Genomic DNA, 23,773 nt, shown 5'->3' with positions numbered 1-23,773 from the left:
TGCTAAATAATGCACAAGTGACAAATCTCAATTCATATCGCTTCATGTTGTGCTTTCTGTGCAGCAAAGGCATCTATAACCTCATCTACATCGATTTTGTCTAGTATTTGTGACTCCACTGACATTAAAGCCATGCTAAGCCTTTCTTGCGTCATTTTCCCCCTGAGATAGTTTTTGATTAACTTAAGCTTTGAGAATGATACCTCACATGATGCAATGGAAGTTGCCTGAGTTAGAAGTATTGCAAGGTTTGAGCACACATCATTATCATATGAAGCTAGCTTCCTCAATATGCCAATAGGTGATTGTGGCACTGGTTTGTTGATGAAAAGTGCTTGTGCATCAATGACATCATTGAACAAGCATTTTGCCTGTATTTCATCAAGTAACACAGTTTTTCATCAGCGTGTCATCATCCATAGACTCCAAGAGGTGTCTAGTTTTAATTAGAAACCCAAAGGTGTCCACATGGTTTTCCAGCCTTTGAAATCTGTCCATCTCCATATGACAGTCCTACATCAGAACTCAACTCCCCATTAAGTCTTTCCTTTCTTCTGGTTATTTGATCACAGGAAATACATAGCATTTACTGCCTTTTTTTGCCTTTTCAGAGGATTGGGTGATTAGTTTCGTCTGTTTCTCATCATTTTGCAGAAAGCATGAAAGGGATTCTCTACTCTGCCTCAAGTGTCCATTCTTTCGGTTGTTGATTCAGAAAACAGCTTGATGATTTTGTTTAGATGCATGAAACTTCCGAAGTAGCTGCTTCTCTTGCGGACCACCTTGTATTACTCTCCTTTTTTAAACTCCAGGCTCCAGCTTCTTTCAATTTTGCCCATCTCTGGGGTAAAGTGGACAAAAAGTTGAACAATTTCATGTACAGTTCCAAAAAAAAGGTGGCAATTGCTGGATCTATCTCAGCAGAAAGAAGAGCTGCCAGGTTGTGAGAGTGATTACCACAGTTCAGAAATGTTGCCTTTGGATTTATGTCTAAGAGACGTTTCTGCAGGCCAGACAGACGGCCACTAGGTTTGACCTCTGCTTAGATTAAAGTCCATTCCAATGTCTTTAAAAGTTTTCAGAACAAGTTCTTCATAATGTTGTTCATAAGGTTTCAAAATTTAAAAGTAACAAAAGAATGACTCTTTTATTTCGAAATTATCAATATCCAAGTAACGAACTATTTCAGATACCTGTTCTTGGTGAGAAACATCTGGGGTGGAATCAAGCATCAGAGAAAAGTAACAAACTTGCTTGACTTTCCCAACAATTGATTCCCTAACTTTATTGCCCATCAAGTTAATGAACTCATCTTTAATCTCTGGTGACAAATAATGTGTCTTCCCACATTCGACTCTATGTAAGTTTTGTTTCGTAACTTCATACAATTCTGCAAGAAATTTCAAAGATGTTAGGAAGTTCCCAGGATTGGGTGAATTCAGTTTTTCGTTGTGACCACGTAAGCTTGAGTTTGTTTTTGATAATTACTTAATAGCTGCTGCTACACGCTTCAGAATATCTCTACAATACTGCTAATTTTTCAAAATTTGCGCATGAAACATATTAGTTATCGCTTTTATATAGCGCTACTTTCATGCTTATAGCATGCTCAAAGTGATATGGTCCAATCTCATTCGTGGATCGGTGGGAGGGGTATCTGTGAGAAGGTTTTTCTGTGCTGCCTTTAGGTGCTCAGTAAACACAACTCTGCTTGAATCGGGTGTCAAACCTTGAGCCTCCTTCATATGTAGCCAAAACAAGCCAAGTTCAAGCGTACTTGGCCTCTCGACCACGAATCACATGTGACAGTTCATTTGGTTGTACCTTATCTTTTCTTCTTCTAACTTCCTCTTCAAAAGAGCTTGTCTTTGGGGATTCCTTCTTCATGTTCTTTCAGTCTCTCAGGTTTCTTCCTTTTGGTGAAACCAACTCCAGTTTTGCTCAATGCACTCAATGTATTTTCTGATGCCTCAGAAAACAGTACACAAGCAAAACAAACACCCCAAGTTTGGAGAGAAGAGGAGCCAAGATAGATTGCTTCTTCTTCTTCTAGCCAGCTTTATTGTTGCTGAGCTGTGAGCTCTTTTGCAGACTGTGCCAAGGAAAAAATGTGTGCTGTTTTAAGATCAGGTTGTAAATTTCTCCAGTTGGAAGTTTTCTAGTGAACCATGATGATGTCAAACTTCGTGATTTATTTTGGGTAAACCCTATTGGAAACAAATATCGTTTATCTTTGTTTTGGAAAAATAAGGTACACTTTAACACAATCTTTGCTCGCACTTCCTCAGATAAAATTCCAGGCTGGATATATCCGAAGTCTTTGTACTTAATTACAGCTTCTTCCATTTTGGGAGAAAGTGATTTTGGAAGACCATCACTTAACTCATCATCTACATCACTTACTTCAGATGTTTTCTCTGACTGTGGTAAAATGTTTTCCCCTGGAGTCTCTTCAGCAATACTTCTATCATTAAGAGACATTTTCACTTCTTTGACTGCTGTATCTTTATATAAATCATCTGAATAGTGATACTTTTCTTCGACACGTTCATGGTCTTCTTTGTTTTCAGTGCTTTTATCAGGATTCTACTTAAATGATAAGGATGATGAAATAGACTACCCTATATACCCAGTTACTTTCTGAGAGTAACACGGCATTAGTCAGCGCTATGGAAGTGAATCCTTGAAATTGAGAGTGACCCTGCATGGAAAGTGTTAATAATCTGTGTGGAATACATGCAACAGGGTCACTAACTTATATAACGTGAAAAGCAAGAATATTGGACAGTGACGTAATATTTAATTTATTTAAAAACAAATATAGGACACTCATTTACTCATGTTTGAAATGTTAATATCGATTTAAACCTCTTCTATTTCCAACAAAATTTACAGTGAAGCATAAAATAAAAGCCAGTATATTATGTAACTCAGATGAATTCAGTATTGTCTTGTTTAGCTGATGTTTTATTTTTAGTGATCAACTAATCCATTCCAAATTTTCTGTACCTCAAACTTCTAAATTTTGTCCTTGTATGAGTGAAGTCAGCTTATTATGATTCAGTGATTTATAGACTTGTAATACTACTTTAGTCCTTTCTAGACAGGCGAAAATTAAAGTTTAATGCTAAATCTATTACAAGAGATGGATAAATAAGAACCCTCTCTGAATTTACCTTGACATTGTCCATTATTGAGATAGTAGCCTAGATCACATTTACAGACATAGCTGCCAGGTGTATTGACACAGTGAGCATTGGTTTGACAGGAAGTTGTGGTCAAGCATTCATTAAGGTCATCACTACAGGAGCTTCCAGTCCATCCAGGCTTGCAGTTACACTGACCAGTCACCTAAATATTTTGTCACAGTATTTTTTTTCTTTGAACTTTTATTGTGTTTGTGCATTTACAATTATCATTCAAGCTTGACATTTTTTAAAAAGTCATACATTTTAAGTGATATCAAACTAAATAAAAGTGTTTAAAAAAAAAAAAGTTATCATATTAATTATATTGTTTAAATAAAGCATCCTGACCTTATCACAGGAAATGGTATTAGCAGAAGTACAGGAGCATGTCTTTGAACAGCTGTCTCCATAAGTTCCTTCTGTACAGCCTTAAATAGAAACCATTTCTTATTTAAATGTTTACAACAGTCTTAAATGTATGTTGAAGGTTAAATTTGTATTGCCCAATAGAAGAGATTGAGACAATTTAAATTATCATCTTCTTATAAAATATATATTATACTATGTCAATTCATACATTTTTTTATGAGATCTTACTTTGACATGTAATTCCATCCAAAGCCAACTTCTTGCCAGTTGGACAACCACATGTTATATGAGTTCCATCTGGAGTCTCAGCGCAAGTATCAGAACAAGGGTTATTTTTACACAAGTCAACGTCTGGAGATAAAAGTTTTAATATTAGTCAATAACTCACAATAACACAAAATACATATAACTTCAAACATTAGCAAACTGTACATAAATCTTGTATTATTCATCAATAGTTCAATGACCATGATATTAATTTGTAATTAAATAAAACATTTAAAAATTTAAATAAGCTTGTCATCAAAATAATTAATAGTTTGCATCAGTAAACACATTTTTAGTTATTTACCTTAAAAAAATAAAGTAAGCAAAATGTAAGCTTTTTACCTGTACAATTAGCATTACCAGAATCTAGAATTTTCCCAATGGGACACAGACAAGTCTCAACATTATTGACAACAGCACACTTGTCAGAGCAGACTTTGGTTGAACATTCTTTTGTGACTGGAGAAATAAAAATATGTATTTCAAAGGATGCACTGGCCTTGGTTAATGTCAATAAGTTGATACTATGTCAATTTCTGTAAGCAATTATATAGAGTGATTTACTGTAATTTAGATTAAACAAGATAATGAAGGAAATATTGGTGGGTATAAAATCTATTGAGTCTAATTACTGAAGAAATGTTTAGATGTGAATGACATTGTTTTGAATAAAATATGTGTGTACCAGAACAAGTGACTCCATCTACATCCAACTTTAATCCATTGAGACATGAGCAATGATAGCCTCCATTGGTATTCTCACAAATTTGTTCACAGCCATCTACATTTAGAAGACACTCGTCTATGTCTGGTTAAGGGAAATATCAGAAAAATGTTTTAATTAATTAAACTGACCATTTTGTGTAGTTGAACGAATTGTTAAAATAATGAAAATTTAATGTATCTGGGATAATTTTTCAAACTAATTTGTGTTTACCTGAGCAGGTTTTATTGACTGGTTCAAACTTGTAACCTGTATGACATGAGCAGGTGTAGCCTCCAACATAGTTCTGACATACCTGGTCACATTTGTTGCTAAGTAAACTGGAACATTCATCAATATCTGCAGGGATATAACAGAACAGACATTGATTTAAAATTTGTATTTTTATTATTAGGTGTCAAAAAATGCAAATTTAAACTCTATGGCTACAACACAAGGTCTTCAGGGCTCACAAAGACTTCCTGCAGGGAAAAGTATCAGGAAAAACAAAGAAAGCTGTCACAGTCTCACTAGACATTGCCTGTTACATGTTCAACTTGGGTCAAGAAGGTGAAAGGCACGTGAAACCTCTGACATAGGAAGAGGAAGGATTGACTTCTAATCAGTAGTAACTTGAGTTCAGTTGAGAGTAGTAACTAAAAGTCAGTAGAGACAGTACACATATTTCTAATAGTTGTTTTCTGTACTTAGAGCCGGATACATATTATTGAAGTTATTCTGTGATGCAGACGTACCCCAGAGAACTTAGTATATCTGTATCTTTGATATCGCTATTATGCGGATGTAATTATAATTCAAATTGGATCATATTTGTGTAACTAACCAGAAGTTGCAGTATATTATTACTGAATAAATGTTACTTTTGTCTCCTAAAGTGGACAGCAACATAAAAGACTAGACAGGCCTGTCACTGAATTAAATTCTATCCAATACAAAAGACTAAGGAATGGAGAACTGGCAACAGATCTTGTGTGATGCCCCAATGCTTAAACAGACTAAGGGATAAGTGAAGTTAATTATTATTACTATTATTATTTCTGTGTATAGTATGTATTCCATGTTCCTGTAGCATGCTTAGTTGCAGTAAAATTTGAAATAGAAACCTTGTTGTCTAAAATAAAAAAATTGGATTTGAGCTTCAGCCCCTGTAGTAAATCCTGTATGTCACTCAGCTATACTCTAAAACATCTCAAACTTGTTATTGTGATCTTTAGTTGCACACATAATCATACTACACTCTTCTTTTATTCATAAACTAGCCCTATTAAAATGCCTCTAAGTTTAAATTAGGTTTTCCCGGGAAAAGCATCTCATCTTCAATGGGGAGCTCAGGTGGAAACAGATGATTAGGTTGATGTGACAGTAAAACTAAACCCCCATTAAAGATCAAATCTAATGAACATGCTGGTATGGAAGAGAGCCCCAACAACCATGTCCCTATGCACACCTGCTCAACTAAATGTGGTACAGAGAAGAAATATGAGGGCGTTTTTCTAGTATGTTCAAGCGTCAGCCTCTACCCCAGCATCTGGCTACGTACGCCATTGTGAATAGAGATGTTTGCTTGAATTTCTCCCAAACAGAACAGATGGTCAGACAGAACACTAGAGGGAAGCTTGTATGGTCCTAGAGTTCCAAGTCCTTGACCCAACTATTACAACAAATACAAAGCAGAAAATAATAGTTTCATTGTTTCAATTGCTTTTTAGACTTACCACTATTACTCCTAGCCATCATACACTCATAGGCTTTGAATATCAACTAAGTATACGTCTGATCAGCAATACTATTTCAATTCTGTTTCTCTTTCTAACATTAAATGGTCACTTGTAGTTAAATAGAAAATCTACTCACTTCTTTTGTTTGTGTTTCAGAGAATCTTTGAACTTGTTTGAAAAAAAAATCACTTGCACAGTCTTGAGATTGCATTAACTACATACCTTTACATTGTCCAGAAACTTGAGTATATTTGAGATTGCATTAACTACATACCTTTACATTGTCCAGAAACTTGAGTATATTTGAGATTGCATTAACTACATACCTTTACATTGTCCAGAAACTTGAGTATATCCATCAAGACACTGACAACTGGCACTGCCATATGTATTGACACACTTCTCTCCCTGACCACAGGTCAACAGTCCAGTTGTACATTCATCCAAATCTTTCTCACAGTGAGTACCTAAGAAAAATATTTTGAAAATTATTAATTTGACAAGATTTCAATAGCAAAGGTAATAATAATAGATTTACTAAATTTATATAAATCATTATTATTACATCTATATTATAAAGTAGAATGTGAGGTGTATGTATGTTACTTATAGACATCAAAACCGCTTGACCAAACTTGATAAAACTTGGCAGGAATGTTTCTTGGGTACCAACTTAGACCTTAGTGCATGTATTGTAGCCCTAAAACAAACTTAAGACCCTAAAACAAAAATAAAGTTGTCCGACTCTATTACAGCTATAGTATTTTATGGATCTAGGCCATGTCTACAACGTTGACATGAGAAAAGCTAGAAAGGATTTAGACCTAGATCTAATTTTAAGAAATACACTTTGAGCATATAGTTTTTTACTTTGACACATGAAAATACAAAAGAAGATCCATTGATTTCATCATATAATAAAATTAACCTTCAATTTTGTGTTTTAAAAGCATTTTTTACATAAATTAGTTCCTAATATCTGTGACTACAGATTTCCTGACGAACATTCTTTCATTTGACAATACCGTAATGAATCGCGTACTAAAAATTAATTCGTTTAATTGTTTACTTTATAATCCCATCCCTAGATCTAAAACTCTAATTCAACTTCTCTTCGCACAGATAGTTTTATACTTTAACACATAAACATACTAATTAAAGTCCATTCATTTCATATTTTGATCAAATAATCATTCAAATTTGGTTTTCTAAAGCTACATTCGTTTACGAAAGCTGCGAAGCCGAGTTGAGATAGGAATAGATCTATATTCATTCATGAATCTCGTACTAAAAATTATTCCATTCATTTAACAAAGCTATCGCTCTTTTCGTTTTTATTAGATATGTATGTATCGGCTCCGGGTAAACCCATTTTCGCAAAACTAATTTTATTTTCGTAGCAAAAGAGAAGAAACTTGAAAGGATAATTAGCTACGTTTAACATACATTTAATTCCAATCCACTAGATTAGTAAACACAAACTTAGACCCGCAGGCCGCGGGTAATGTCAGGCTAGTATAATATATATATATATATATATATATATATAAAGATAGTAACAGTAGTACAGAATAAATGTTTTATTAATTCATTCAATTTGTAAGAAGAAGTGTCCTTAGACATGAAATGTATCAGAAATAAGAGCTCAATAGACTTTTCAATGCAATAATTACATTCACTATAAGGAAAATTATTGTTTCTGACATTGGAGACACAGCATTAAAAAATAGACCTAATTTTTATGAAACAAAAATAGATTAAGCAATTAAAAAAAAGGAAAATGATTTAGGCTATGGAAGTAACATTTTAATTTTAAGTAAAAATAATCAAAAACTGAAAAAATTGTTCATAGGTTAAAAATTGTGGGGACATACATGTACTAGAATGGCTTGTCCATATCTTCTTCCTTTTAACTATTCGTTTTTTGTTTCTTTTTGTATTTATGGCTAGATACAAATATTCATATTACATCCTTTAAGATAGTATGCATTCTTTGAAATTTAATTGGGCAACATATTTAAGCCTTGCATGTAAACTCCCACTTGAGTGGTGGCGACCTATTTTTATTTTACTGATAGCATGAGTTTTTGAAAGTGATCTCCTTTTAGTTTTGAAGTATTTGACTATTTTAATTTAATCTTTATGGCCCCATTGCCAGTTAGAAGTCAAGATCCATTTATTTTACATATTGACCTGCATTTAGAAAAAAAATTGAAAATATCGTTTACATCTTAATATCAATGTCAGATGTGATCCTCTAAAAGTAAGTCTTACTGGAATCTGGTTCTTAAATTTCTTAGAATATATGTCACATAGCTAATACATCTTAAGACCCTAATGAACTTACATGGACGTATGAAAATTGATAATTAGAAATACATAAAAAGAAAAAAAAAAGACTGTAAAAGAACTAACCAGTAAATCCAGGTTTACATATACATCCCTTCTGAGGGTCACATCTGTCAGCTCCAGTGCTACAGGCACAGTCATTGGAACATTCCAGTCCCCATTTACCTTCACCACAGGCTGGGAGTTGTAGATTTAATAAGTTATATCATATCAATGCATGCAGGTCAGAACAAAACAATGACAAGTCTTATGTAAATGTAAAAAGTTAAATCACTAACACAACAATGACAACTGTTGATGTTAAGACAGTGAGCACTATTTGGTAGCCTACTCACCCAGACATGTTCTTTTGTCATTGTCCAGTTTGAACCCAGGTGAACATGAACAGGTGAATCCACCAACACTGTTCACACATTTCTCTTTCTCTCCACATAAGTTCAAATAGTTATAGTCACACTCATTGATATCTGATAATTAAGATAAATGAGATTAAGATAAACTCAAGTGAAGAATTATATATATACAAATATATCAAAATATTACAGTACAGAGGCAACTTAATCCAGCCAAATAATCAAAGTAACTAATATATATATATATTCTCTAGATTAATTAATTTTTCATTAACAAAATATCTACTTACCCACACATGTGTTAGTGCCTTGAAGACTATAGCCACTGTTACATGAGCAATGAGATGTGTTGGTGACCAGGTGTACAGTACAGATGTCACTGCAATTTAAATTTGATCCTCCACACACATCAACATCTCCTTTGAAAATTTGGACAAAAAAATATATATATTTTATTGTTACACAAAATCCGCACACTATTTGAAAAATAATGTTTTCCAATCAATAAATAAATCAGATCAATTTAAATGTCTATGGTGTCCTCAGTCACAAAGTTACTATATGGTTCTTTTTAAAGTAATGGAAGCATGGGCATTATGTTATTGTAAAAAGTAGATCTCCACTTTTTATGTAATGCTTCCAATGGCATGGGTTGCTAATAGCTTCTGATAAACAGTCCAACACCCTTCCTTAACATGTTGATCAGATATTGGGTCAGGGGAACTGTTATCACTGAGAGGAGAAGGGGCAATGATAAGCAATTAGTGCCTAATCCAGTCAGCTATGTACAGGAGTGGATCTTTAGCTTTGGCTGGCTACATATCTAGAAGAAGAAAGACTGAAACAAAATCCCAGCTGCCCCCCAGGCTATATGAAATGTGGGTAAATCTTCAGGAGTTCACTATGATGAAAATTCAGAAGCAGGTGACCCTTAGCCACCTGGTAGACACAGAGCTACATCTGTGGTGCCACTGGTCTCATAATGTATTTGGGCATATCAGTTCAAAGGAGGGGGGGGGGGGGGAATGTGTCTGCGTCTTCTGACCCATAGCTGATGTCTAGACTATAAATGTAAAAAAAAAAGTAAAGTGCCCATTAGAACTGGGTGGATTCAGAGGCGCCCTAAATATCCCAATACTAAAAATCCCAGGATTCAAACTGGGACTCATAGGTTAAATTAGAAAAATTGCTGTTGGAAAAACAAGTGTGATTTCTTTTTTAAATTAATATGAAAGAAAAAAAAATTACTATTCTTTTAAGAATGTATTAATACATGTTTTCTAAATATGAATGAAATATTTAAAAAATTTGACATTTAAGTAAAAATGTGTTTTTTTTTAATAGTTTTTTTTTTACTTTTGACGCAGTGGGCTCTATCAATGTCCAGGGTAAATCCATAAAAGCATTTACAGTTGAACTTTCCTTCAGTATTTTCACAAATCTGTTCACAGTTGTGACTTGATGTAGCACATTCATCTATGTCTGAAGAGAGATTAAGATATATATACCATTGTGTTAGTTTATTATATAGGTCACTATAACTTAAGTTACCCCTTTCAGAGCTTGTAATCTTTGGAGCCAGATGATGTAAGGCTTATCAGTTTCCATGCCTTATGGTTAAGGAGGGTGTCATGTGGCCAGCACTCTACCATTTTTTAAATATATTTCAGGTAAACATTAAAGTTGGGTAAATTCAGGGCATCCCAAGAATCAAAAACCTTCAAATCCCATCTTCAGTTGTGAAAATATTCCATTAGTGAATCTGAGCACTTAAGGCATTGCCATTGACTGAGAGGATTGCTCCCAAAAGTGTGGAATGGGAGCTTTTCACTCCAAATCCTGTCCACAATTATTAGAATTGGATAATGCCATTAGATGTAGTGCATGGCCTCTGTTCATGTACCCCACTTGCTATAAGTGGCCAAAGGCCATGCTATAAACATGGATTCCTATTCTGTAACCACCACAAGACATTGGAAGGAATGCCACAAGACAGAGGAAGGACAGACAAAATACAGTGGAAGGAATGCCACAAAACAGTGGAGGACATACAAAAGACAGTGGATCTGCAAATAACAATATTATAGCAACTAATAACATAAGTTTTTTATTTATTTCTTGTCACACTACCTTGACAGATATAGTTCTTGTTTCTTGAAAACCCAGTCCTACATTCACAGGAGTAGCTTCCCATGTTGTTAATACAATCTTCTGTAGACAGGTCACATTTGTTGTCTAGCACATCAAGACACTCATTGATGTCTAGAAATAAATATATACATATATATATGACATATATAACTTGATAAATTCAAACTAAATATCTTTTTGTTACTTCCAAATTAGGTGTAGATTTTATATCATACTAAATGGCTTTAAAAAGTCAATTTTAGCTACATTGCAGGTAACTAAATTGTGTGATATATTGACTTACCTTGACACTGTCCAGAAATATTTTCAAAACCAGATGGACATTCACATTTAAACGAGCCTAGTGTGTTGACACAGATCTGACCGAGGAGGCATGCCCCATTAGTGGCACACTCATCAACATCCTGGTTACAGTTATCTCCATTCCAGCCAGTTATACACTCGCAACCTCTTACATTGTTACATTTACCACGGCCATTACACACACACATTTTTGAACAGTTAATACCATAATATGGCTGGTTGCATTCTGTAAATATAAAACTCAAAACATAAATATGTTGACACATACTACAGTAATACACAATTATGTGCATAATAAGCAACACAGTTGTGACCAATAAATGTATATAAATGTATATATACTATGTTCTCCTGGGAGGCATGTGGTTGAGCATTTAAGGACTTAGATTCTAAACCGGGGTCGGATTTTGAATCCTGGTGAAGACTGTGATTTTTATTTCTGGGATATTTTGGGTGCCTCTGAGTCCACCCAGCTCTAATGAGTACCTGACATTAGTTGGGGAAAGGTAAAGGTAGCTGGTTATTGTTCTGGCCCCATGAACCCTATTTAACCATGGGCCACATAAACAGTTGACCTCTATATCATTTGCCCTATAGATGACACTGTTTGAAAGGAAAACTATGTTCTTTTGCTATCTACTTTGTCATATATTTATCAAATTTTTTTTTGTCTAGGTTTTAGAAAAACTATAAATGAAGAATATTTATCTCAGAATTCTTGAATGTTTAGTATTTTTTAGAAATATTTGTTACTTTTGTAATTATAAAGTTTACCCCCATTAATTCTCATAGTTTTTTAATAAAGATAATTTACCAAGCAAGTCAAACATGAAAAGATTAAAATCTATAAAAAAAAAAGAAAAAAAAAACTTACTGATTCAAAGTAGATTGTAATGCTGATACATACCAATGCATGACACTTTGTCCTCATCTAATTTATATCCAGGATAACATGAGCAAAGGAAGCCACCATCTGTGTTTTGACAAGACTGACTGCAAGGTTTGTTGGCCAGAGCACACTCATTGATATCTGGGGAAATAAAAAAATAAGGTCTTAAGTTAAAAAATAATTAAAATCAATAAAAAATAACCTTACACATCCCACAAAAATGGGTTATTTCATTATACTGAGAGGATATGTTTGGTATAGCTAGAGCATCTTTTAAACAGCACATCATTGATTAAGAATAACCTAAATATGTAAATTAGCTTTACTTACACTTTTAATAGCAAACCATTTGAAAAATAAATTTCTGAATAGAGGAAGTATTTATTAATTTTCAAAAAATAGTTTACCATAATTTTTTTTTGAGGAAGAATGTGGCAAGAGTGTTGCATTAGGTTTTTGGACATGTTCTCCAAAAAAAATGAATTACGCATACCAAGAGTTGTCATAACATGGAGGCCAATACAAGGAAAGTGCAAACAGGGATGTCCAGGTGGAAATAGGCTTCATAATTTCTAGTGACAGATCTTTGTGAAGACAGATTGCCACCTTCTTCTATGTTAGATTTCTATGGCTTAGGGCCCAATGCTATAAATAAAGCAGATGCTGCAGATCCTGGCCTTTTCCTGTTGTTCAGTGGTCAGTTTTCTGTCTGTGTGAAGGTTGTGACCTGTGGTCTTTTGAAATTTGTTTGAATCTTGATAATGATTCACTTTCTGGAACTGCCTGCTATAACTCCAGCTGATGCTGCTTCAGTGATACGTTTCTGCTCCATTCCCCTGGTTACTATTGAATTTAGGTGTAGATCTAGACTAGTTATTGTTATGGTGTTAATGTAGGTATAGTGTAGCAGGTTAGAGTAATTTAGTTGGCTAGTTAGTCTGGTTTGTTTGTCTAGGTGAAGTGAAGTTAGAGGGTTAATTGTACTATTGAGGTGATTAGCAAATACTCTTTACTATTGATTTATTCTTATCTTATTATATTTTAATACGTGTATGTGTCTAGTGCTGCATAAATTAAATTAGTTTCTTTACTAGATTAGTTTAGATTAATATAATCTCGTTGCTTTGGCGACTATAGTCCCTTAGTCTCAAACTGAGGTGTACAGATCACATGCACCCATTAGCATTACCATCTAACAATAACAAATTTTTCTTCAATATTCAGGAATATTATTTATAATCCATCCTTTCAAATCATAAGACAATTGAAAGCATTAAAAACTTACCAGTGCAGAAGGCGTCACTACTGTTTGTGTAACCTGCGTTACAGCCACAAGAGGCTATTCCATCAACAACCATACACACTTGATTGCATCCCTTTGCACTGCATAAAACTGCATTTTTAACATCTAATATATCGAGACAAAAAGAGACATAGTTAAAGATATGGATAATCTATGTAAATAAGGAAAAAAAGTGACAAGTTATTTTCTTCCCTATTCCATTCTATAACATAACAGATATGTTTTCAACTGACCTCTCTGACAAGTCTTTTTATCTTCTGCTAATACATTGCCAGGTAAACAGGAACAATTAAAGCCACCTTCTGTGTTCTCGCACACTTGTTGACAACTGTGGGTTTTTTCCGCACACTCATCCACATCTACACATAGGAATGAACAAGAAGGAAACTAAAATGTTTAGAAACAAAATGTAAAGGTGATAAATAAAAGAAATGAGGAGAAGAAAGTAGCTACAACCTTTACAAAGTGATGAATTCTTGGGATCAAGTCTGTACCCAGGCAAACAGGTGCAGGTGTAGGAGCCTACATTGTTCTCACAATCAGAATGCTCGGGGCACACTGACTCAGACTCAGTACCATTTGAAAAGCACTCATTCTTATCTGAAACATATTTGGAAGAACATTGGGTAAATATTTTCACTTTGCTCAAGGTCTCATAAATATCATTTTAAAAATAATATGATTTAGTGATTCTTAATTTTATATCACTAATTTTATGCCAAATTTATATGCAGCTAAATCATGTCATGAAAAATCAAACATGCATTCTAACACACAATTTTGTAGTTGATGTCATGTGTGCAACTGTTAGGGAGAGACAATATAAATGACACTTCTTTTGACATATAATTGAAATAGTTAGAAGGGTACAGTTGAGACTCATCAGAAAACTAATGCAGACCATGTGACCAACTGAGTACTGTGCATTGTATTGGAGAAAATAATATCTGTAATATGGAAGCACTTTGAATTGGGATGCTAGTTTTTTTGCCTATACTACATGCTTTAATTATAAATCTCTAATTGTAATTATTGTTAATGTTTATGACATTATTGAGATTGGTCAAGCATAGTTTTTTTTAAGGATTTAATTCCCTTAGGTGCTCAGTTATGTCTCCTCCAACTAATCACTATATTGTTTGTTACCTCCCTTCATTTCTCTTCACATCTTTGACCTCCCACCCCCAACCATTTTATTTTTTTATTTTATAAAATTATCTGTATCTCTCAAAAGTCTGTGGTAATCAGGAAAATCTTTGTAAGAGCTGGACATGTTAAATTTTTAATCTTAAAGGATTAAAATGTTACTTGAACATTCAAGTAGTTGTTGTAATATAAGTGTAACATAAATATTAGAGAATATCTAGTATATATAAAAAGGCAACAAATTGTAATCTTATACTTGCCCACACAATAGTTATTCCTTTCCATCAGGACATTGGCCACATATATACCCTATTGTACTGTTGCCCTGTTCAGCTGCTGTTTTATCAAAACATTCTTGTCCAAGAAGACATGGTTTATCTTTACATGCGTCATATTCATTTTCACAGTTGTTACCTAAAAGAAAAGGTTTAATCTCATTTTTTAATATTTAGTATTTAGAAAGTAAAAAAAAAATAAATTAGTAAGTAACAAATAGTGAAATAAGTGAACAAAGCTTTTTGTAAAAGAAATTAAGTGACACTTCTATTGAAAATATATTGAATACTTTTAAAATGTCTTTTGTATAGTGCAACTTTTATAGTTATAGCATGCTCAGAACACTATGTCCAAATTTCTTTTGTTAATTAGTGGGGGGGAAAGAAGTATTTGGTAGAAGGTTTTCATGCTGCCTTTAGGCGCTCAACAAACAAAAAAAGTTGGGATTCAAACTCAATATATCTTTAATGATAGCCAAGTGTTTTTTGCTCCATAGCAATGCATCCCACCGGCTACTGACATTATTTTACTCTATAGTTTATAATGAGAAGAATTGTGAACTGATATAAAATTCTATGTAGTTGGGTCAACAGAGGGTCAGTTTTTACTTTTTTTAAAATACTATTGTTAAACAAATCTTATCTTATATAATACAGACGTTACTTCAAAAAGAAGATGATTACGTCCTACGCGTCATGCATTTAGTCATGCATATTAACTAATGACTTAAATTCTGCCAAGTCACTGGTTTTCCTGGCTAGCTCAGGCAACCCATTCCATGCTCTAATAGCACTAGGGAAGAAGGAGTATTTGTACAAATTTGTCCTAGTATATGGGATGAGGAATGTGCCTTTATCTTTGTGTCTTTCAGAATATTTTATTAAATTTTGTTTTTGTAATTGAAGATTATGGTTCAGTGTTTTATGTATAATTACTACTTTACTTTTGAGTCTTCTGTCCTGAAGGCTTTCTAAATTTAGTGGTTTTACTAAGGGTGTTACTCTAGTCAAATGTGAATATTCATTTGTTATGAATCACTGCTCTATTTTGTGTATTTTCCAGTTTCTTAATGTTTTCTTGAGTTGAGGGGTCCCAAACGGAGGATGCATATTCTATTATTGGCCAAACCAAGGTTAAATAACATTTTAGTTTTATGTTCTTATTTGATTTATAGAAATTTCTTTTAATAAACCCTATTGCTGTTTGATTTTTTTATAGTTTCATCAATGTGTGGATTGCATGACAGTTTTTCATTTATTATAATACCTAGGTATTTTGCGTTTTTAGTCTGTGTTACTTGTTTGCCATGAATAAGATAAGTGGAATTAATTTGTTTTATTTTTTTTGTTACTCTTAACAACGGACATTTTTCTGGATGGAAAGACATGCTCCAATTTGATTCCCATTTCTGTAATTCATCTAATTCTCTTTGTAAAATATCTGAGTCTTGTGCTGTTTTTATTGTTCTATATATTATACAATCATCTGCAAATAATCTGACTTTTGTTCCTGAAGTAATGCAATTAGGTAAATCATTTATGTAAATTAAAAATAGTAGTGGATCTAAGACTGTTCCTTGAGGTACACCTGAGTTTACTGTTATCGGTGTTGATTTAGAGCCATTTATTATTACAGTTTGTTCTATTCCTATCAGAAAATCTCTAATCCACTGATGCAATGGACCACTAATGACGAAATATTTAAATTTTTTAAGCAAGCTATGGTGGTGAACTTTGTCAAAAGCCTTGGAAAAATCTAGTAATCATGCATTATACAAAAATTTTTTTTTTTAAATTGTATGTTAGACTTATTTAACTGCTATATTTTGTGTTACCTCGTGTAATTATAAAAATTTAATTTTGTCTAAATTTGTATGGTATTTGTTTATTTAATGTCAATAAATACAATTTAATAAATGCAATTTATCTAGCGTATTTTGGATTCTTTCCTTCTATATGGTTCAGAGACATGGAGAGTCACTAAAACATATATGGGAAGGCTCCAGACTTTTGTTAACGGATGCCTATGTTGGATATAACGAATTAGGTGGCTAGAAATGATAACTACTGTTGATTTGAGGGAGAGAACTAGACAAAAGCCCATAGCCCAAGATATCAAAAAGTGAAAGTGGAGCTGGATAGGACACACCCTGCAAAAGCCAGCTAACAATGTTGCAAGGCAGGCACTTGATTGGAGTCCACAAGGAAAGAGAAAAATGGACAGACACAAGACTTGGAAGAGGTCAGTCATCAGTGAAGCTGAGGATACAGGAACGACATGGGAGCAGATGAAGAAAGCTGACCAGAATCGAGTTTGGTGGAGAGGTGTGGTTGCAGCTCTATGCTACCCTGGGAGTGCGCAGGATTAAGTCAAGTCAAATAAGTCATTTTGGATTCTTAGTCATTATGTATATAATCTTATTTAAAATTTCTACACAAGCATGACATTTTCTATTAAGAAATTGCATGTTGAATATTTATGCCGAGTTGAAAACTGTCCACACAGTTTAAGACAAAAGAGTTCATCTCTTACCCGTGTATGCTGGCCAACATGTACAAACATTCAGCAGAAATCGTCCATTTTCTTTTTCTTCTTCCTGTGTCCTGCTTCTGTCACAAACTCCATGGCCACTACAATCAGGGCAGACAACTATGTCTAGATATAAAATTGTGGAGGGATCCCCTTTAGCATCTTTAGCTTGTACACTTGAAATTAGAAACAAAATAATTATATCATTTAAGTGTGATAATATACCACAAGTAAGCAGTGCAAGTGATGAATATACTTGTGCATTATTTTTTTTTCATGATACATCACTACAGAAGAGACAATGCAGTATGAGAGTTGATAAGAAAGAGACAGAAAATATCTGAAATGTACTTTTTAATAGTTTTTATTTACAGTTTGTACATTTCTGATTTTTGATTTTACACTGTAAAGTCATTCTGTAAACTACCTTAGGCTGGGCTCATAAATACTGAAAGCGTAGGGGTGTCAAGAGAGACAATTAGCTAAAAAAGTGCCTGGAAAAACATTACATCATAAATCAATTCATCATAAAGCAATTCATCAAGTGTAGATTGTTAAATTATCATTACTTGTATAGCTCATCTTCATTATACTTTACCATGCCCAGGTGCATTTCTGTCCAATATCTCTTCAGGAGGTGAGTGGAAAAAGGTTTTTATGTTGCCTTTCAGCACCCACCAAACACTTATCAAAGTTTTTATGTTTAGAGTGAGACTGTGTGATGGGTAGTTTTTCAAAATCTGAAGCTGTTACCATGGTGAACATTTTTAAGGTAATTTTTATTTTGGACTTTGAAAATAACAAAATGTAGTCTGCAATTTTTGAAATCATGTTACTTACCCAATAGATAATGGTTTGTTTATGTCTGGTATATAGGTTAGCACTCCAGTTTTAGAATCAATGGTGACATTTGAGTTTACAACATCAACAAGGAGAAAGGTGACAGCATCATTATCTGCGTCAGAGGCACTAAAAGTAATGTTAGAGGGCACACCATGGTTTACCTCCCATCTTTGTTTACTATTCAGTTGATTACTGACCAAAGTTAACACAGGATTTTTTTTTGGCTACAAAAAAAAAGTTAAATTATTAATTATGAAAAAATTTTTTTTTCATTGTTTTCTAAACATTCAAGGTAAACTAATGTGTATATATAAAAGTAGATAAATAGTTAAAGTTGTACACTAAAAATGTTTCTTAAAAAAAAATTGAGAATCAGCTTATGTTGTTTTTTTTTATTGTATTTTAATCCCACTCTATGTAATAGGCACAATAAGCTAAGCTTCCAGTATGGACAATTAGTGTTAAAATGTAACTTCTAAATGTCTATAGAACTAGACCTTAAATAAAGCTTTTGTTTAGGACTTAATTATTACCAAGTGTACAAAACAAGTTCTAAAATCTCTAAGAATTTAAAGATGTTTTTCATTTTGGAGTTTGAGTATATTGCAATCAATTGCTAAAGTGAGTGCTCAAAAAAAGGTAGCGGAGTGCTGTGTAGAAAAAAAAAATACAATGTGATTTCTTTTATTCTTTACTTTAGACACAAAGCTACATTAGCATTCTGTTAGGTATAATTAATTGTACTATCGTATTACATTGACTTGTCTGCCGCAATGAGGCCTCATTAACTGAAATCTTGGTATTCAATGCGAATTGCTCATTTCCAGTCAACACATAGTCGTAGATACAAGCATCATTGTCACCACATTTGGACTGAGCTTCACTGCGTTTGACTGGGTCAATGTCTTCTTCGAACAAAGGTTGGAACTCTGGGAACTGGTAGTCAAGGGCTGTTTCACCCAAAGGATATGTAAAGATAGTATTACTGGTGGTGACATCCCCTGTAAAATAATCATAATATAATAATCTTTATTATTCTTTGTAATTTTTGTTACAATTAAGCATTACATATAACAATACACTTTAAATTCCCCCCTTTCTGATCTTGAGATCCATAGGGCAGAGGATGTTAAGGTCATTTGTTTCTTTGGCCAATGGTTAATGAGCAGGGTGTCCATATGTTCAGCACAATGACCATCTGCCTTAATGTTCTCCAACTTATGTTATGTACCCATTAGAGTAGGGTTGATTCAGGGGCATCTAAATATCAAAAATTTAAAATCCCAGTTTCCATCAAGATTTAAACCAAGAACCACAGGTTTGGAAGCCAATGGCGTAACCACTCAGCTCCCATGTCCCCAATACACTTTAAGCACACAAAATATATAAGTTTAAACCGCAAAACCTCATTTTTACTTAAACATTAAATGTGAAGTTTACATTAGAAGTTGGATCTTGTTTTGATTGCCAAAGGATCACAAATTGATTAGAAACAAAAATTTTTCTTATATATATAACTATCCTACTTTTTGAAAAAATAAGTAGAGTTAGCACATGTTTCTTATAGTATCATGAGAGGTACAATCTAGAACACCCTTCATTGTTTTCTCTTTAGGATTTGATTTTTAAAACAAAACAAATTATCACCCGGAGATTGAATTCAAATATATTGCTTTAAAGCCAAACAAGGAAGAATTAACAAACAAATGAAAATTCCTCTCTACCCAGAAGAAATGATGAAAATGATAGTGCAGAATAAATGAGAATAGGACCAGCTCACACCCCAATTTCAAGAAAAAGGATGCCTTTATAAGCAATCTTGACATAATTTTTAGACTCATAAGTCGGGACTAGCAAAAGTTGTCCTTCAAAGATCGCCACTAGAGAATGCTGATCATGTCCTTCAAAGATGCATTATATATTAAGAGGCCCAGACATGACTCTGACCACAAAACCCTCCTTTAGAACAAAAACATTACAGAGAACTGCATGATCTGGAAACCATCATCTCTGATATAGGATTACTGATGTGAAACCTCCAGCATGAAAAATGAGAAGGAAGAAGAAGCTTCCTTAAATCTAGACATAATAGTAGCACTAAGTAAATAAAAATGCATCAGGTCAAAAAAGAACAAAATAACTTGTCATATGAAATACAGGTAGGCCTATCTTGTTTTTATGTATAGTAGCAATGCATGGACGTCACACCCAGATTTATTGACAGTAGTTTACCAGCCTAAGAAATGATTCATAGCTAATCTAGAGTAACAAGCACTAAGATAATAGATCTAACAGATAAACTACTAAATAGACTAAACATAAAGATCTTAAAATCCAAAGATCTTACACTCTCGACCAAAAGTTTCATAAATAACCCTCTCAGTGCTGTTAGGACTTAAAATAGTTCCATTTTGAAGTTTGAAATCATCATCAGGGTTGCCATTAAAATTTCCCATCAGGCCACTTGTCTTGTCTTTGTACATTTTGGGGATGTCTACTGAGATCTCCAGATTTTTAACACCCACAAAGAAATTCAGAGTAATAGCTGTTAAAAAAAAAAAAAAGAATTTTATAACATTTTCTATTGTATGTCATATCTTTACAATTTTACATGCTTAATTTAAAAAGACTATATTTTAAAAAGATTATATTCAATATTATTAAATTATATTAAGCTTAGAAAAAAAAAATAATGACAAACTTGAGGGAAAGCTGACTATTAAATTTGTTTTGTTTTCTTTATCAAGTCGTTTCACACTGATACTGTTATTATCAAATGTCTCATTGTAGTCTTTGATCTTGTAAAAGTCTTGAGTACAGTCATGCCCATTTGCTGTTATAATCATTCCTGAAAGATAAAGACAATTAGAAAGTCAGGAACTAATATCAGTTAACATTATGCATAACAGAAAGTTTATTGAGTGTCAAATGAATAAATTTTACAAAGTCAGTCTAGCATTAGATTGTACTCTGTGCTGAGATGTGGTGACACAGCATTACATTGCACTGTGTGGTGGGATGTGGTTACACAAGCTGTATATTTATATATTTATACCATGTTTGTTATAACAGATACTGATCATGCTAATCTAGGCCTATTTTTCACAATGAGATGAGATTAGTATCACTAAGACCAATGGCTACACCCTCTTTTGGAACTCAGGATCAGCATCCAGATCTGTCCATGAGATTGACACTTTCCAAATTGTGGAATTATTTATCTCATGGTGGGGTGGGAAGGGGGGAGGAACTGTGTCTAATTCATACTTTGTGGTATCATCCCAGGATGGATCCATGAAACCAAACTCAACAAGAGATCCCTCCTACCACAGAGACACTGACATTTACATACAATGATGCTATTTTGAACTTCATCAATAGATCTTATATTTTTTGCTTCAAGCAAGTGGCTGATTAAAGAGATGCTTAACAAACTTGGATGACCCCCCTAGACAATAGCAGTGGAAATTTTATTTACTTGTAGAAAGTTTTGCCAATATAAACGATTAATGAATTCTCAATCATGGTATACCTGATTAAGGATTGAATATAACTCCATTTTGTAATGAGTGACAATAATATTTCCTTATTACAAGAAGACTTATGCTTGTTAAAATCTGTAGTGCTTGAGCCAAAAATATTTTTTTCTCTTAGTAAATAGTAAAACAATGTTTTCAATTGTAAAAATATAATTTAACTTTTTTATTTCAAATATAACAAAAATATAGCAATATATGTAATGAAATGACTGTCTAACCTAACTCTTGGGCATTCAGTTCTACTTGAAATGAGGAATAATTTCCTTCTTTAGCTGCAAAAGCAACAAAAATGGTTGCATTGGTTTTATCTCCCTTACTGTTGACCACCTGTTTGGTTCTGGCTTGTACCATAAACTTCTGTTCCACAATGTACAGTAAAATCTTTTCTCCCAAATAATTTAGGGCATATTCAAGTCCATCCAAGGTCTTGATGTGGGGATCACCCAGTGCTCTACCTGGAATGATAATATATACAGCTAAAAATATTATACTGAATTATTATACTTTTGTTTTTCTTCAGTGTGATTAAATGTTTTAGAAGAAATACACAATTATTTTTTAAAATAATACACTTTTAGGTCAATTTTATAATTTTTAAAATTAAATATTCATTTACAGCTAAAAAACAAAATAAAGATAAAAAAGAATACTCTTTTAAAATTAAACCTTATTTAAGGGAAATAACCGTTAATTACTTCCATTAATTTCAAGATGGCAGGGTTTAGCTCTCTTTATGATATTTGAAACAAAATTAATTACTACTAAATGATTATTTTAATTTTTTTTTTCTTATATTGATTTGTACATTGTCATCAATTATAATTATATCACTAATTACCCTCGGTTGATATCAAACAAAATAATTATTTACTAATAATTAGTAAAGTAATCTTTTCATCAATTGCTTTAATTGATTCAAGTTTTGTTAGGTACAACGAATAATTGTGCAAAGTAAACTCATGCTCAAACGTTTTACCAGACAGGCAGAGTAAATTGATATAAGCTAAGTAAAAAAAAAATAATAAAATAGGAAAAATAATAAAATAGGAAGATGCAGGACAAGCCACAGATTAGGTGCTGGCTATAAGGATGTCAATGTTTAATATCGTGATTAACTTTAAATTAAATACCAAACACAGCACTAATATCTGTCTACTAGCTAAGGAATTGGAGGTGCGGTGGCTGAGTGGTAAAGTGCTTGGCTTCCAAACTGGGGACTGGGGTTCGAATCCTGGTGAAGACTGAGATTTTAAATTTCGGGATCTTCGGGCACCACTGAGTCCACCCAGCTCTAATGGGTACCTGATATTATTTGGGAAAAGTAAAGGCAGCTGGTCCTTGTGCTGGCCACATGTCACCCTCATTAACCATAGGCCAAACAAACAGATGACCTTTACATCATCTGCCCTATAGACCACAAGGTCTGCAAGGGGAATTTTACTTTACTTTTAGCTAAGGAATTAGAGAATGTAATGTAAATTTTTTCTTTAAAGTATATTTAATGTAAATATTTGTGACAAATAATGCTGATACAATCCTTATAATTGTGGCTAGCTTTTATCCTTTTACATATCAATGAAAAAAAGAACATAACATTCTGTCAATAAGATAAAAAAAAAAAAACAGATATCATGTTTCATGTCTTTCTTAAAATGAGTGCATTATTTCATGAAATGCTAAAAAAGATTTTTCAATGAATTTAATTGAATCTTAATAACCTTTTTTTTTTTTAATTTCAAGAAAACTAGGAATACAATATCATTGTACAAAGAAATTACAACTTATTAAAATTCAAAATCTGCAAAGCTTTTTTAAATTAATAAATC

The 23,773-nt window shown here is 33.1% G+C and overlaps 1 protein-coding gene and 1 long non-coding RNA gene across 2 annotated transcripts in view; both read right to left on the bottom strand.

Annotated features, from left to right (window-relative positions):
• Nucleotides 1-23,773, bottom strand: part of LOC106079359 (uncharacterized) — a 104,300-nt gene that overhangs the window by 12,257 nt on the left and 68,270 nt on the right. Inside the window, exons 22-44 of the mRNA XM_056045587.1 lie at nt 22,166-22,402; nt 21,110-21,256; nt 20,756-20,953; nt 19,118-19,409; nt 18,406-18,534; nt 17,597-17,741; nt 14,071-14,266; nt 13,848-13,973; nt 13,597-13,719; nt 12,330-12,452; nt 11,403-11,648; nt 11,099-11,230; nt 10,325-10,450; nt 9,259-9,387; nt 8,951-9,082; nt 8,682-8,792; nt 6,593-6,733; nt 4,762-4,887; nt 4,510-4,632; nt 4,167-4,283; nt 3,786-3,908; nt 3,537-3,616; nt 3,177-3,351 (exon numbers count right to left, since the gene is read on the bottom strand). Coding sequence (XP_055901562.1) covers nt 3,177-3,351; nt 3,537-3,616; nt 3,786-3,908; nt 4,167-4,283; nt 4,510-4,632; nt 4,762-4,887; nt 6,593-6,733; nt 8,682-8,792; nt 8,951-9,082; nt 9,259-9,387; nt 10,325-10,450; nt 11,099-11,230; nt 11,403-11,648; nt 12,330-12,452; nt 13,597-13,719; nt 13,848-13,973; nt 14,071-14,266; nt 17,597-17,741; nt 18,406-18,534; nt 19,118-19,409; nt 20,756-20,953; nt 21,110-21,256; nt 22,166-22,402 — 3,477 coding nt within the window. The remainder of the gene's footprint in view (nt 1-3,176; nt 3,352-3,536; nt 3,617-3,785; nt 3,909-4,166; nt 4,284-4,509; nt 4,633-4,761; nt 4,888-6,592; nt 6,734-8,681; nt 8,793-8,950; nt 9,083-9,258; nt 9,388-10,324; nt 10,451-11,098; nt 11,231-11,402; nt 11,649-12,329; nt 12,453-13,596; nt 13,720-13,847; nt 13,974-14,070; nt 14,267-17,596; nt 17,742-18,405; nt 18,535-19,117; nt 19,410-20,755; nt 20,954-21,109; nt 21,257-22,165; nt 22,403-23,773) is intronic.
• Nucleotides 15,038-18,626, bottom strand: LOC129921816 (uncharacterized). Its single transcript, XR_008773795.1, has 3 exons — nt 18,406-18,626; nt 17,569-17,741; nt 15,038-15,174 (listed from the first exon to the last, which is right to left on the bottom strand). It is a non-coding gene; the product is annotated as an uncharacterized LOC129921816 (long non-coding RNA).

Source organism: Biomphalaria glabrata, chromosome 11 (genome assembly GCF_947242115.1).
Source record: "Biomphalaria glabrata chromosome 11, xgBioGlab47.1, whole genome shotgun sequence".
NCBI classification, from domain to species: Eukaryota; Metazoa; Mollusca; class Gastropoda; family Planorbidae; genus Biomphalaria; species Biomphalaria glabrata.
Note: the sequence above shows the minus strand (reverse complement) of the source record. Positions and strands in the feature narration are given on the sequence as shown.